The 15,279-nt window shown below is 51.5% G+C and overlaps 6 protein-coding genes across 6 annotated transcripts; 2 read left to right on the top strand and 4 right to left on the bottom strand.

The window, feature by feature from the left end:
• Nucleotides 1–372: 372 nt before the first annotated feature.
• On the bottom strand, nt 373–1,047 carry AYO20_11263 (hypothetical protein; the record flags this gene model as incomplete). The annotated part of the gene is made up of 5 exons (XM_022649515.1): nt 373–414; nt 471–554; nt 612–644; nt 695–742; nt 796–1,047. 5 exons carry the CDS (start codon nt 1,045–1,047, stop codon nt 373–375), a joined length of 459 nt encoding a protein of 152 aa, XP_022494521.1.
• A 3,798-nt stretch (nt 1,048–4,845) lies between these two features.
• Nucleotides 4,846–5,523, bottom strand: AYO20_11262 (hypothetical protein; the record flags this gene model as incomplete). The annotated part of the gene is made up of 1 exon (XM_022649514.1): nt 4,846–5,523. One exon carries the CDS (start codon nt 5,521–5,523, stop codon nt 4,846–4,848), a length of 678 nt encoding a protein of 225 aa, XP_022494520.1.
• Nucleotides 5,524–6,911: 1,388 nt separating this feature from the next.
• AYO20_11261 (hypothetical protein) lies at nt 6,912–8,864 on the bottom strand (the record flags this gene model as incomplete). Its single annotated transcript, XM_022649513.1, has 1 exon — nt 6,912–8,864. One exon carries the CDS (start codon nt 8,862–8,864, stop codon nt 6,912–6,914), a length of 1,953 nt encoding a protein of 650 aa, XP_022494519.1.
• Nucleotides 8,865–9,135: 271 nt separating this feature from the next.
• AYO20_11260 (hypothetical protein) lies at nt 9,136–11,038 on the bottom strand (the record flags this gene model as incomplete). The annotated part of the gene is made up of 6 exons (XM_022649512.1): nt 9,136–9,377; nt 9,439–9,650; nt 9,699–9,837; nt 9,890–10,254; nt 10,348–10,637; nt 10,685–11,038. 6 exons carry the CDS (start codon nt 11,036–11,038, stop codon nt 9,136–9,138), a joined length of 1,602 nt encoding a protein of 533 aa, XP_022494518.1.
• Nucleotides 11,039–11,609: 571 nt separating this feature from the next.
• On the top strand, nt 11,610–12,746 carry AYO20_11259 (hypothetical protein; the record flags this gene model as incomplete). The annotated part of the gene is made up of 1 exon (XM_022649511.1): nt 11,610–12,746. The coding sequence occupies one exon, from the start codon at nt 11,610–11,612 to the stop codon at nt 12,744–12,746; it is 1,137 nt and encodes a 378-aa protein (XP_022494517.1).
• A 434-nt stretch (nt 12,747–13,180) lies between these two features.
• Nucleotides 13,181–15,187, top strand: AYO20_11258 (hypothetical protein; the record flags this gene model as incomplete). Its single annotated transcript, XM_022649510.1, has 5 exons — nt 13,181–13,261; nt 13,346–14,494; nt 14,642–14,820; nt 14,951–15,056; nt 15,134–15,187. The coding sequence occupies 5 exons, from the start codon at nt 13,181–13,183 to the stop codon at nt 15,185–15,187; spliced, it is 1,569 nt and encodes a 522-aa protein (XP_022494516.1).
• Between the last annotated feature and the right edge of the window lie 92 nt (nt 15,188–15,279).

Genomic DNA, 15,279 nt, shown 5'->3' with positions numbered 1-15,279 from the left:
TGATTGGCATCCGCATGGTTGACAGATTTTGAGGATGCATGAGACACCCAACACTCGAAGCCACTTTCAGGTCGCAACTCACGGGGTGGAGAGACGGTAGAGACACAACACATCACGCTTGAATGCTTTTAGCTTTCATTGACGAGGTGGGATTCTGTCCCAAGTGTCACTGTGAATCGAGACACTCTGCCAATCATCCGCGATTATGCCATTGATGCGGCCATACAGTCTGTGTCTGCCCTTCTCGTAGCGATCAAGCCCTCCTATCAATACCTTCGAGCTAAGACAGCTCAGTAACCCAGCAATACCCAGATCGTCCGAATACCTTCCAACGCCAGCGCTTCGGCTCGATGTAAACAGCGGAGGTGTACATCAGCCATTCTTGAAATGCTCCTTTGCGTATTGTTCGCATGCCTAGAATAAGCTATCATGAGCCTGGGCGTCCAATTGGACCACCACTAGATACTGACCTTTGCTGGCTTGCCGAGCTTCTGCCCGATCGCTTTCCACTTGTTTGCTTCGTATTCTTTTATAGCTTCCCGAAGGGCTGCGGACTGTAGGCGCTGTCGGTTTAGCCCAGAAAGGAGGGAATCACTGACATGCACACGTACCTCATCTTCGGCAAACTCGGCATAATGCATATCCTGGAGCGCGCTATCAGTAACAACTCCGGTACTATTAGACCACACTCTACCTTGTACCAGTGCTTCTTCACGCTGCCTTCAGTCCGTGCAGGGAAAGCCTGGCGTGGATCAGTAAAGACAAGGCCAAGTTGGAAAATGATCGGAGGACAACCTTTGCGATCTCACTCCAGCTGTGCCCAGAATCACGCATTTGCTTCAATCTCTGTTCCTCCTGGGCAGTCCACGGCGTATTGGTTCGCCCGCGCTTTTTGCCTGTCTCGTCCGCCAGCCCTGCCGGCAAATGGGCATTGGGAGTGACGGGGTCCGAAGGTAAAGCTGTGCCCGGAGGAAGTGTATTCAGCTTGGGACTGTGTGATGCCCGTCGCTTGCGCGGATTTTGGGGAGAAGCTGGCGGGTGAAGCATGTCGGGAACGGGTTTGGGTGCCAGCGTAGCCTGAGGCGCCGGTACCTCCTTGTTGATGTGAGAGGACGTGGTGGAAGCGAATTGCTTTTGCTTTTTGGTTGGGGGAGGTGATCTGATACGCGGGGGAGGTCAGACTCGGACCGATGAGGTCAAGACACAGAAATCAAGTCTGAAAGAGCAGCCAGCCAGGCTGGAGCACCAAGCAAAGCCCTTTAGTGCAATTTTCCAATGTACCACTCGGGACATGAGAACTTACGACATGGTGACGGAAGTGTATCTGCTTAGTAGAGGTGAATTTCAGTCGAAGTTGCCATCGGCATGATCGAGTCTTGTTCTGGGCTAGGAATGTCCCGTGAAGTCAAGGCCAGCCACGCGAGACACCGGGTGCTAGGAGAGGCAGGCAAGTGTATTTGGGTCAACGATAGCAAGCGTCACACAACAGCCGGAAGCTGCGAGGATGCAGGAGCTAAGCTTGCACGGTGCTTTCAGACAGGCGCCAGCGTGGCTGAGACTGGGGGGGGTATAGAATGAATGAGCGGGAAGAAGGTGTGACCGGCGATCGGGGAGGAAGTGCAACAAGGCAAACTGAGGCCAATCAGGTCCGGCAAATCCAACGCAGGAGGGAGAAAAGAGCGGGACGGTAGCGAAGAGGCGGTGCGACAGCGGTGCAGGTTTTGAGAAAACCTCTTGCTTTATCTGATTTGTCTCTCCCTCTGGCTCGTCGTCCCTGGGTTAGACTTTTTCTTTCTTTCTGGTTCCAAGTGTTGCTTGCACCGGTCCTGAGCAAAAAGTGATCTGACCCTGAAACGAGAAGACTGGAGGAATCGCTGATCATATGTACCACTTCCGGACTCTTGGGGACTCCGCCAGTAGATGAGCGGTGACAAGACTTTGTCTGGACTTCGGGGACTGCGGTAGGGATGGATCAGAAATGAGTCAAATACTGGTAAGAATAGCCGGAAGTAGTTGAGAATCGTTCATGTACATCGGACAGCCAAACCAACTAAATGGAGGAGACAGAAAAGCAGGATTGACATGGACTGCGGGTGCAGTACAAACTCGTTAGAGCGGAAGAGGTAAAGAGAGATCCAGGGGGTTCCTGCAAGGAAGAACCAGGGAGGAGGCAATGGATGGACCAGAAGAAAAGTAGACGAGTCACTTTTTTTTTGTTTTTACGTCGTTGTTAGCTACTTCTCGATCGAGTGGGCGTCTGTAGATACCTCAAATGTTGTCAACGGTCTCGTGAGGCGTTGGGAGGCATCAAATGAGGGAGTGTCAAAGCACATGCCATGGCCGTAGTGGCAGCGCTTGCATGACCGGGGGTTGGTGGAGGTGAACGAGGTGGAGGTGGAGATACGAGGCTTGTTCGATGTGCCGGCGGATCAATGAGAGCGGAGGAAGCCAAGAGTGAACAACCAAAGGAGGGGTGGTTCGGTGCCAGAGAGGGAATCAAACGATGCAGAAGGGGTGCGATATGGGGTGCCAACAAGGGTGCAATGTGCGAACAAAGTAGGTCGAAATACTTAGCGACTTCGTGCTGATGAGGCTGACTGGGCGATTCCACCCTGCAGTGGGTCAGATGATGGAGGAACAAGTCTGTGAGGGTGCTCTTCCCGTCACTACTGGCGCGCATGTGGTCTTCTCTTTTTTTTCTGCTCTCCGAAGTAGTCCAAGCAACGACGGAAAGTACGGAGCATGTCGAGGAAGGTTCGGTGACTAGGGGGAGGAAGGCTCGAACGAATCGATACCTGGTGACCATGTACTGCCGGGGTTGACGGTGGGTGTGGAAAGGAGGGGAATGGCAGAGACGAGGTACTTCGCAAGACCTAGGACCGAAGTAACGAGCGCAGTTGGCGGAAGAGAAGAAGCAGGCATGACGAGGGAATTTGGCCTTATTGCGGGGTAGAGCCAGGACGAGCTGACGAGAAGTCAAACCAAGAGTGACCAAAGTGACAAAAGGTATGCATAGGAGGGAAAGGATTGGATGGCAGGTTACACAAGAGTAACCGACAATGGTTAGTAGCTGATCAGTTGCCAGCACGAGCAATGCAAGCCCTTTAAAATGGAGGGGATGTAATGCATGCACCTTTGACGGAAGCCGGGAAAAGGTGTCAGGGTTGTTGACAGGGTACGAGAGGGAACAAGAAACACCACAAACCAGGTGTGAAGAGAAACGAACGGCGATAGATTGGAAATCCATTAATTGGTGAGTTGGGCAAGAGCTAAGAATGGACACACTGCAATGACGACCGACAGCACCATCAACACCACCTCCGCCATCATCATCATCATCATCACTACAACCACTACCACCACCATCACCACCACCATCAAGGCTGAAATTACACCTCCCACTGTCGGTACATGCGGTCATACTTTGTAAAAGTGTACTCTGTATGTACTAACAAGTTACCTAAGTTAACTAGCACCTCCTAGCACTCATGGTCATGTGGAGGTGGTACGATGAGTGATGAGTGAATACCCATTTGATGCCTCTTGTTCTTCTTGTTCTTATCATCCATCTCAATAGGCATTGAGAATAGACCATGGCCCCCATCTGTCCGCCTTTGAGAGGCAGTCGATCCGGTAATGTTTTCCAGGGAAATGTGTTCCAGGGAAATGTGACAGAAAGTGACAAGGAGAGTGAATGAGTTACCTAGTTACAAAGGAACAACCTAACAAAACTCTGATAATGACCATGAAGATGACCATGACAGAAAGAGATAGCTATGACGGCACGGACTGGAGCTCGGGCCACCAGGTGAGTCCAATCTGAATCACAAAGCCCGAAAAGGCAGCTCTTGAAGAGGGTTTGGACACGCCATGGTGACTAGCTTGAGTACCGGGGACAAGTGAGTTAGTTGACTGTGACTTTTGATAGAACACTTTGGGGAAACAGGTCGCCGATCGCTATGAGGCCAAAGAGAGAAGAAACGTGGAGGTGGGTCTGACGTACTTTGTACTTGAACACTGTGAGATTTGAGTAACTCGTACCCAAGTACCCAAGTACCCAAGTACCCAAGCACCTCATAAGCCTGGGCGGTTCCAGTTCCTTAGTGAGTCGGTTCAAGCACTAGCGCCCATTAGCCAGTAGCCAGAAGCACTTCCAGGCTCTCCTTATAGGTGAAGACTCTCTAAACCCATCAGGTGCCTGGATGATCCGGGTCTAACTTGCGTCATTGCTCATCCCTCTGTCCCTCCGGTCTCTTGGCCACCACTTTCTCTTTCCTCCTGCCAAACCTAAGATACTTCCGAATAAGGGCAGAGAACAAGTTAGGTATGTGCCTCCCCCATCAGAGATGACAGTTCCACAATTCAACAATGCCCAGCAGCTAGCATCCTTGACATCTACCCTCTCAGCCTGAACTTCGGAGATCGAACCCAATGCTTGGGTGCCCCTACAATCCGTCCAAAAGTTACATTGATCTGGAGTTTCCTGATTGCTGCAGCAGTCGCTAATTTTGCTCGACTGGGCTTCTTGAACCCTCTAACCGGCTCCGACCCCTCACACGTCGACCCTAGCCGTCAAGTTGTCCGAACACTGCAGCAAGGCGTCGATTGGCACCATACGTAGACACGAGAGACGCCGACGTAGCCGAGCATGAGTCTCTGGATCGGGCAGTCCAAAAGTATGATGGACGCGGATCAATCCCCATTCCATGCCACCTTTTTCTGCAGGTCGCAGTCTGGCTTCAATAGGGAAGGCCTGCCTTGGCGAGGGCCATCGACTAACATTTCGCGATCGGATGCTAGTGTTTGTGCTGTTGCCCCCGATTGTCAGTAGGACGAGCGGTGCGGTCAGTAAGTGGCGATGGTACACAGGTCGTCCAAAGATCGCTGCTGCTCTGAAGCCACGCGGTTGCTGTTCAGTCCCACGATGATGCGTCCCCTTCCCAGTTGACTACGGTCCTCTATCAAGGCAATTCTCCCTGCTTTGCCCCGGCGCATGGCATGGTGAAATAGTTGCGCATACTCCAGGACCTGGGCTTTCCCTCTCACAAAAGCCTGGCGATCACACCATTCACCCAGAAATGAGTTCCGCCACGTCTCAGCTCGACAACGGATTTCCAGACTGCTCCAGCGAGCCACTTCACCCAAGTCGAGTTGAAGATCTTCAGGGTAAAAATGCTTCAGCAAGTCGCAATCCAGCTGCCAGACCAGATGTTTGATATACGGCGCACACAGATGACCATCGGTGATCCGAGTGGGCAACTTTCCGGCAAAGGCGTGGTTCATGACATGGAAGACCGTGTTGGCATAGAGGATGGGTCTGGCTTCCAGGAGTATTGTTTTGTTGACCCTCAAGAGTTGAGCTGACCTCGAAGAGTGGTTCTCAAAATGTGCCCGCCGGGGTATCAGAGCGCAGCTGTCATCATCCGCTGGGTTCTGAATAACAACCTTTCCCTGGCCAAATACTAAACGGAAGATGTCGAGACGGATCTCTAAAGGAAGATCAAAAAGACTTGGCGCCGTCATCCTGTTGATCGACAGCGAGGTGCTATGACTTTTGGACCGTGCCGCTCTGGGGTATAGCCCGTCGAATATGGATGTTCCAGCAAGAGACAAAAGGTCTGAACAAATCCGTGTAAGCTTTCGAGAAAGACGGGTTGCAAGACGAAAATAATATGATAATTTTTTGTCAGCCTTGCCCCCTCCTGTGTAGTATCTACCCAGGGGGGTATTTTTGAACGTTGTTGGCCCACCCGAAGCCTGTCCCTCGCGTCCCGGACTGATTCGGCAGGCGTCTTAGATTACCCGGAAAATTGCGCCAATTTTGGCTTTTTGGGGCGGTCAAATCTTGGTGCTAATCGCTGTCTTTCTCAGCCTCATGTCGCCGAAATGGTGAGAAAAGGTACTCGGTAGCGAAAGTGAGGGATGATGGAATGAACGTTGCCGAGGTGGTATTGGTGGTAGTAGTGCAGGGTGTGAATGAGCTGAGAAGATGGTGCATGGTTCACTTTTCCCCTGGCATCCCCTTTTCAGCTGCCATGCTTCATTTGTACTTGTAACAGCACTTCGTACTTTTGTAGCAATTGGGGACGTGTCTGCACTGGTCATACTATTACTCGAATTGGGAGGGAATTGTCAGATATTCCTCACAACATTCTGTACTCTGTATTCTGTATTCTGCACTCTGTACTCTTACAGAGAAGGTATAGATGTTTTCTTTGTACAAGCAACGAACAATGTGCGAGGGAGATGGAAGGAGGGGACCAAGACCATGGTGGCGATGCGCCCATGCGATAGGCCAAGGGGGTTTCGGAATCTGATTCCTATCTCATTCCTGTGGATTACCTGTACGAGATACCGCGTACTGACTGTACTCGGCAATGTACTCGGTACGAGTACTAGGTGATCTGCAAAGGGAGGGTGGTGACGGTTCCATCTTATTTTGTCAAAAGGGACATCGAGGAAGGGGGAGGATGCGTTGATACGAGAAACCATCGGGCCAGAACGGGCCTGTCCTCCCTGGGCAGGAATGCCAGGATGCCAAGGAGGGAGTTTGCCCGTGTGCCCGTTTCCCGCCCAAACAGAAATGCCACATGGATCTTTCTCTTTGCTTGTCACCCCCTTTGTATAGACTGTCTACTCGTATTATCTGCCAAATCCCACAATCCACCCTGTCATCAAATGATAAACTCCAACGCTTCAACGCTTTCAAAATATACACATCATCATGGTCAGCCGCATTGTTGGCACCGTTGGCGCCGCCGTTGGCAACACGACTTGGCGTAATCATCATCCACCCACCCCGTTGCCCTCTTCGCCCTTCCGAACCTCATACCTTCTTAGTCAATATTGACAGCTTGTTAACCCACATGCTCGTACCTAGTATTCCAGGTCACTTTCCCCACAGACTTTTATCAGAGGTGCCCTGCGTCATCTGTCTGCGCTATCTGGCCATCCGTCTTGGTGGAGTCTAGACCGCGCAAGGCGCTCGTATCTGTACCCTCCTGTTCAGATGCCAAGTCAGACCCATCCTCCTTATTTTCTAATAGAGTGCTCTGTTGTGCGTCTACCTTGGTTGTGGCCTCTTGCATTGTTTCGAGCGGTGGGCTGGATGCTTCTGTGGCTGCGGGTAATTCTAGTAAATCTTCCGTTGGCGTAGCCATCAAATCATCCGCGCCTTCTGATAGAGAACACTCATGTGGAATTTGTGTACTGACAGAGGTTGTCACAGTTGCCGTCGAGAGCGCGACACTCGTCGTCGTGACTGTAGTGGTGAGGACTTCCGTTATTTGCGTCGTCAACTGTAATGTCGGTACAGGGTTCTCTTTGAGCGCTCCTTGCTTGCCTGCCAATGCAAAAAACAATACCAAGATGCTCAGTACGCCCACGAGGAGGTTTCGGCTCTCTTTGCTGAATCCTCCACCGTGACCAGCTGGTGGGGGCTGTGCGTCTTGCTCGAAAGAATATGGGCTAGGCGGTTCCAGCATTGACTGCCTCTGGAAGTTGGTCATATCGACCTTGCTTTCAAGTCTTCCAACGTCGCCGTATACCTCTTGTTCTCGGGACATGGGCAATTCATGATCGGCAACTGTGTCACTTGGGTCCAGTGGGCTTGGGTCCGTCTGTCCGTCTTCGATGAATGCGAGCTTTGTCTCAAGTTCTCGGCAAATCTCTTCTGGTAGGCGAACGTTGATTTCCACGTCGACCTTCTCCATCTCTTGCCATGCTGCGGCCCATGCTCCAGCCCGCATCAAACCATTGGCAGCGAAAACTTTGACATCCCACAGACGACGCGGCTCTTCCACAGACAGATGCCCGCCACAGTCCGGACACTTGAGAGAACCTTGGCCGTCAAGATCAGCCTCATCTTCGGTAAGGCTGCCACTCTCAAACCCACTGTCTATACTAGTCCCGCCGGTGTTGAAGAAGTGATTCTGCCTGATGCGAGGTTTTTCGAGTTCCAGACTCTCCAAAAGTCGTTCTTCTAGCAGCTCATAATCATCCTTGGGATGGGGAATTAGAATCCCTCTGCTGCTGATCTCGACATCTTTCAGTCTGTCTCGGAGAGCTAGCCAACGTTGCTTGTACTCCTCTGGCAGCAGTTCGCTGAGGGTTGCACTTTCTTCAGCCGAGGGTTGGAAAGGTTGATTGGGTGCTAGCAATGTACAGTGCAAGAGGATAAGAGGGAATTCTTTTTTGAGATTGGTGCTGCCTTTCAGGGGTGATGTGTGGTGAGACTGGCTAGATCTCTTGGTCGGAGACGTCCGAACTGAGAACAAACTCCTCTGACTGTACGACGACATTTGTGAACCAGTCCGTCTGTGGTGCCTTATCACACTGTTTGTCTCACTCATTGCTTCATCTTTCATCTGCAAAGCTTTGACACTGCTCGGATGGCGAAATGCCGTGCGGTAACCGCGGAGGTTTCGAGGGGACGTCGTCGCGGGGCGGGAGCCCCCAGATCGTTCAAAGGAGTAGAATCCGTGCGAGTCTCGTTTTGGGGGTGTTCGAGGGCCATACTGCTCTGGCTCGGAGTGTAGGGGCTGTGATATTGACGTCGGGAAAGAAGAAATCGAGGAGCATCCTGAGAAGACGCGCTGGCCGGCATCCCCGCTGCTCTCTGCATACCCATCATCTGGCTGCGAAACGGTTTCCGACTCCGAGTTAGAAGTGCTCTCATCGTATACTGCGCCGGAGAAGTTATAGTCGTGAGCTTGAGGGCTCTCTGTCACTGGTGGAGTGGGTGGAGTAGTCGAAGGCGAAGAGGATGGATGCTGCCGTAGTGAAAGCGGAGAGGACTGTTGGAATGCGCATACATCTGGTTCCTCGTCCAAGAAAGAGGGATTTGCAGACGCGCACATCGCCATCATGCGACGACAGACAATCTGATTGAGTTCATGATCATGGCAACGGTGCCTGTGCGCAGCGCATGCACTTTAATGTTATTATTGAGGGGTTGCACAGGGCAACAATAAACAATGCTGTCTGACACTACTTTCTCTTCCTCAACTGGCGGTGCACTACCTGACTACTAAGACTGCCTGAATTAAGTAACTGTCAGACAGAAAGTACTATGGGTCATTCGTTCAAGATCGCCGACGACAAACTTCACCACAGCCTCTCATCCCGCCTCTTTCATCAATATATGTACCTAAAGTTTGGATTCTCTCGGTCCGTCAAATCATCAAATGCGTGCACGTAATTATCATCTTTGGCCTCTCGAATCCCGGCAGAAACCAACTCGTCCTTCTTCCGATTCTGCCGCTTGAGATGGAGCCAGAGGAACGCAATCACCAGCACAAGGAGAACATAGCAGCCGAGGTGAGTGCTGAAGGCAATGAAATAGCGTGGGGCATCATATGACAGAAACACCTGCGGACCTGTCGTCGTCGAGTTAGTGAGCCATTATGATCAACGTCAAGAGCTAGGAGAATCACAAACCGACGGCATTTCCGGTGCACCAGGCTACAAAATTCATTGTGACAACGATTGACTTCTTCGTCTGACCTCCAACATTTCGAGAAATCATGCTCATAGCGAGCGTCTGAGCGGCCCAGAATGAGAGCACAATATAGTAGCTGATGAGCAATCCCACTTTGGTCGCCGTGTCTGTGTTCCGGACGCTCATCAACACGATCGTGCCTACGAAAGATCTGATATCTTGTTAGTTCAGCACGGACCAGATTGGAGGAGAGTATTACGGTATGATGAAGAGCCCCATAACCAAGCAATTCTGATGGAATTTCTTAACGAGCCATGTCGAGGTAAGCAAGATGATGATTATCACAGCACCAAGAACCATTGCAAGCAGCTGTGTCTGAAGGACGGTGAAGTTGAATCCTTGTGGCAAAGTCAGTACTTTCAGTTATCGCATGCGGAATTCCGTCCTTACCTGTGATGATGATATTCGCAAAAGCTCCTAAGCCAGAAGTGGGCAAAGTTGTGCAAATCTGGATGAGACAGTAGCAGTACGTCTGTGGATCCAGGAATGCTTCCTTGACCTGCTCTGGACGGAACTTCTTGTTTTGCAGTCCTGTTTGATTGCTCCTCACTCGCTCAACCATCAACTTCTTGTCCTCTTCTGAGAAGCACTTTGCTTTCATTGGAGAATCAGGCATCCACCAGCCGACGAAAAGCCCCCAAAGCACGGAAAAGCAGCCATAGGCAATGAAAATCGCCTGCCACGATTTCAGAGGCCCAGACTGGATTTGGGTGAAGCAATATGCCAGTAAGCCACCCACGATTTGCTGGCCTCCACTGTTTTGTCATCAGCGCCGAAATGACTTTGTCGAAGATACAAAGCCCATTAAGACTTTACGACCTTCAATATTGCGTTGTCTGAGAACTTACTTCATCATGTACCAATATGTTACCGTTTCGGCCTGTTCTTCTCGCTTGTACCACATGCTACTGAGGATGAGGAAACTGGGCTGACAGACCGCTTCGAAGATGCCTAGCAACGTCCTCAGGGTCACGATTGTGGCAAAATTCGTTGCAACCGAGTGGAGAGCGAGTACTGCGCCCCAGAGACAAATGTTTAAAGCAAGGTACTTTGCAATCGGCACCCTCTGGATAGTCCAGTTTGTGGGATATTCCACAATGAGGACGGCGATATAGATACAGGTTGTGAGCCACGAGTACTGCAATTGGGTCAGCTACTGGACTTCAGTTTTGGATGGGTTCCTACCTGTTGTGCGTGGAGATTCAAGTCCTCTCGAATGCCCATGATGGAAGCAAAAGATATGGTACCTTTGTCGAGAGCTTGAAGGAAGTACGTTGGAACCATTATGGCAAGCACGCGCCTGTCAATCATGCGTCTCAAGCGCCTGTTTTCTTCCTTGGATATCTCGACATGCGTCGCATTCGCATACTTTGCGACGTCCTTGTCGATACGGTCATAGTCGATGAAATCCTTCTGCAGATCGCTGCCACCGGACACCACCCTCTCGATCTCAGAGATGTCCTGCTTCTCCAAAGCACCTTTCTGGTTGGCGTCTGGAGAGGGCGCAGCGTCGCCAACGATATGATCCGATCCAGCCATAGTGCTTCTTGAGGTGTCGATAGTGTAAGTGCAAATGGTTTGAAAGCCCCAGCTGGGTGGGAATATAGCCTCTGCTCCTCAAACACCTCCAGCTGTGCACCATTTCCCTATATGCTGTTGCAGTCCATGCCCTTCGGTACAACAACGAACGAAAGCCTCGGAGGACAATCAACCGAAGGAGAGCATTAACTCTTATTTGCGAGGATAAGGTCTGCAGACAAAGGGAGAGGTTCAGTTGGACTCCCCAGTCGGACTACAGAGTTGGACTCTACCATTGGCCTCCCCCGGACTTTGCCCAAATGCGGACCTCATGAACGGCCCGAAGGAAAAGTCTCCATTGGCATCTCCGCAGTCTCGCTAGGTCGATCACACCCAATCGAGAGTAAGACCCCCACAAACCCACAAAACAAGTCTCATCCAACTCTTGGCTGCAGAAACCAGGATTATAGGGGTTAAAACCATCTCGGTATATTTGATGCCGGGAGGAGAAGGACATTTGACGAAGAACGGTGAGGATAAATAGCGTACGAGAAGGTTATTGGACTGCTCAACAACACGGGCAGCGAGAATCATGCCATCTCCTTTGGCTATTGACGGGTTGACTGCAACAGATATCTCACAAAAGATCGAACTACTGATCCACAATCTGGTCAACATCAAAGACGAGACAGGGCATTTCTTGTTGAAGCTGCCCGACGGACGGATTATCGACACCAAAGGTTGGCATGATTGGGAATGGACTCATGGAATTGGCTTGTATGGCCTGTATCAATATCATGCGGTGACATCCTCTCCAGTGGCACTCAGCACCATGGAAGACTGGTTTTCGAGGAGGTTAGCTGAAGGCACCACCAAAAATATCAACACCATGGCAGCCTTTCTCTCTCTGGCATATCTATATGAAGAGACGAGAGAACCAAGCTATCTGCCTTGGTTGGAGTCTTGGGCGGAGTGGGCGATGCATGATTTGCCTCGAACAACTTTTGGGGGGATGCAGCATATAACGTATCTTGAAGAGAACCACAACCAACTCTGGGATGACACGCTTATGATGACCGTTATGCCTCTGGCAAAGATTGGGAGACTACTCAATCGCCCCGGCTATGTGGAAGAAGCCAAACGGCAGTTTCTACTACACATACAGTACCTTTACGACCCTCGGACCGGGCTCTTCTTTCACGGTTGGCAATTTACCGATGACGGTGATGCTCAATTGGGCCATAATTTTGCGCGAGCGAGATGGGCCCGGGGCAATAGCTGGGTGACGATTGCAATTCCGGATTTCATCGAGCTCCTGGACTTGCCTTCGAACGACGGCCTAAGATTATACCTGGTCGGTGTGTTACAGGCACAATGCAGAGCTCTGCGGGCCTTACAAACCAAAGAGGGCATGTGGCGGACTTTGCTCGACGTGTCAGAAGAGGAAGGGAGTTATCAGGAAGCATCGGCCACTGCGGGATTCGCTTATGGTCTTCTGAAATCGATACGGAGACGGTACATCTCAAAGGAATATCTGGACGTTGCAACGAGAGCAATCAAGGCCGTGATTCGACGGATCAGCAAAGATGGCGAATTGTCGGATGTCAGCTTTGGGACCGGGATGGGCAAGGATCTCAAGCATTATCTGGATATAGAGAGGACCAGTATGCCGTATGGTCAAGCGATGGCGATGATGGCTTTGGTGGAATTTCTTCGGTTGTACAGATAGAGAGACCAAACACGACGACGATGACCGTGGCCAGGACATCGAATAGAGCATATCCCAGGTAAGAGGAATAGCCTTGTCTATGACTACAATCCAGCTACGACACAACTACATACATACTGTACATTGGACACATACCTTTGTTTTGGTACGTTGTTTTGGCCCCTTGAATTGTGCCGCTTGTCGTAAGGCCGAGGTATGCACCAATGTAGTATTTGCTGTCTTGCCATGGCGAGCGACGGATTGTGTTGAGTATAAGCACTAAGCAACAACGAGTAATTTGCGACTGTTTGAGATTCCAGCTGTACTCATCACCTACATGGCTAGGTATATATATATATATGCCTACAACATGAGATAGATGTTTACAAGTTCATCCGTGTTGACATTAAAACGATTCCATTGATCTCCCGCTAGAGAGGACCCTACAGATGACTATGACAACCACCGCCCAGGATGCCGCTCTCCCGCGCTATGTGCTGCTCGGTATCTGGGGCTGGATATACACAGTCTCCGCGGTAAGTCGCCCCTGAAATGTCATGTATGCCTGGGGGGAGCCTTTGAAAAGTCAACACTGATCTATTTGTGCGTCACTCTCGCAGCTACTCGGCTTTACACTGCTTCGACTGCTGTACAATATATCGCCATTTCATCCACTGGCCAAATACCCAGGGCCGTTACTGTGGAGAGCGTCTCGTCTCCCGGCTTCCTGGCGTCAGGCTCGCGGCGATCTATACAAGAGCATCGACGCCATCCACACAAAATATGGACCAGTGGTGCGAATCGCGCCCGATGAGCTTTCTTTCACGAACCCGGAAGGCTGGGCCCAGATCTACAACAGTCGACCTCAGCTGCAGAAAACGCGTTTCCACTTCCCGTCGGCCGAGACGCGCAAGGTGCCCGAGAGCATGATCATGGCCAGCGACACGGACCACACTCGGCTGCGGCGCCTCGCCAACCCTGCCTTCACGACCACGGGGGTCCTGGAAGTTGAGCCCGTGATGCAGCACTACGTCGACCTGCTCTGTACACAACTGACCGAGGCCTGCCACGAGGGCTCGCAGAACATGGTCGAGTGGTTCCTCTGGACGCTCAACGACGTGATCGGCCAGCTGGCCCTGGATCAGGAGTTTGACTGTCTCAAGAACCGCCGCATGCACCCCTGGCCGAGCTTCCTCTTGGAGGGCCTCAAAAAGGCCACCATCTTCAACCAGTTCCGCCGCTTCGGCATTACTGAGGGGATGCTGCTGCCGTTGATGACGGCGAAACAGTTGCAGGAGAGGAACAACTTCTTCAACGCGGCCAATTCGGCGGTGAAGCAGCGACTCGATCGTGAGGACGAGGAGGATGAGGACGACGAGGGCGGTAAGGAGAAGAAGAAGAAGAAGAGACCCGACATCGTGGGCCTGATGCTACGCGAGATGAAGGACGGCAACCGCCTCACCCACGACGAGGTCGTCTCAAACTCGGTGCTCATCGTCGGTGGCGGCGCCGAGACGACGAGCACCTGCCTCAGTGCGACCTTTTACCACCTCTGCAAGACGCCGCGCGTCATGAAGAAGCTCCAGGACGAGATTCGCCGCACCTTCTCGGCCAGCGGGGACATCACCGTCCGGGCGACCTCCAACTTGCCCTATCTCAGGGCGACCGTCGACGAGGCCCTGAGGATCTTCCCCGTCGCCAGCTACATCACGCCGCGAACCACGCCCAAGGGAGGCCACCTGATCGCCGGCGAGTTTGTGCCGGAAGGAGTAAGTTTTCTTTCCCTTTTCCCCTTCCTTGTTTTGAAAGACCGATCCCACATTTCCCTTTTCCCTCAGTATCTCTCCTATATCTTGCCCGCTACGCCTTGAAGCGCAGAGACTAACGAACGAGAACCATTTGTGAAATGTTGACAGACCTACGTCTCAATGGGCCAGTGGCACATGGGCCGGTCCGGCCGACTGTTCGACAACCCCAAGGAATTCCGACCGGAAAGATGGCTCGATGAGCTCGGCAACAAAGGTCCCTCGGGGTTACAGGCCGACGAGATCCTGAAGCCCTTTAGCCTGGGTCCTCGCAATTGTATTGGCAAGCAGTGAGTCTCTCCCCCTCTCCTTCTGATTTACACACAGGTATATACAGAATATATACGAGTATATGTAAAGTATATACCTATGCAGGTGCGATATCTGTCAAAGGCTCCGTTCCTAATCATTTCAAACTAGGGTGGCTCTCACCGAAGCACGCCTCGTCATTGCAAAGCTGCTGTGGCACTTCGACATGGAACTCGATGGGGATCATCCTACCTGGGTGGAAGATGCGAGGTTCTATGTGAGAGTTTCCCCTTGCTTCTCTACAAATCCCCGGCGGTGGCCTGTTACATGCTGACTCGCTGACTCTTGGAATAGGTTCTGTGGGAACTTCAGCCGCTAAAGATCAGGCTGACGCCGGTCGAGCGTTGAATGTAGCGTTGTTACATCATTTTATCACTACCTTCGCGTTTAAAGAAATGGTCCGAAACTAGATGCGCAAGAGAATCTAATATTAGCATGTC

This window comes from Fonsecaea nubica (assembly GCF_001646965.1).
Source record: "Fonsecaea nubica strain CBS 269.64 chromosome Unknown Scaff142, whole genome shotgun sequence".
NCBI lineage: Eukaryota > Fungi > Ascomycota > Eurotiomycetes > Chaetothyriales > Herpotrichiellaceae > Fonsecaea > Fonsecaea nubica.
Note: the sequence above shows the minus strand (reverse complement) of the source record. Positions and strands in the feature narration are given on the sequence as shown.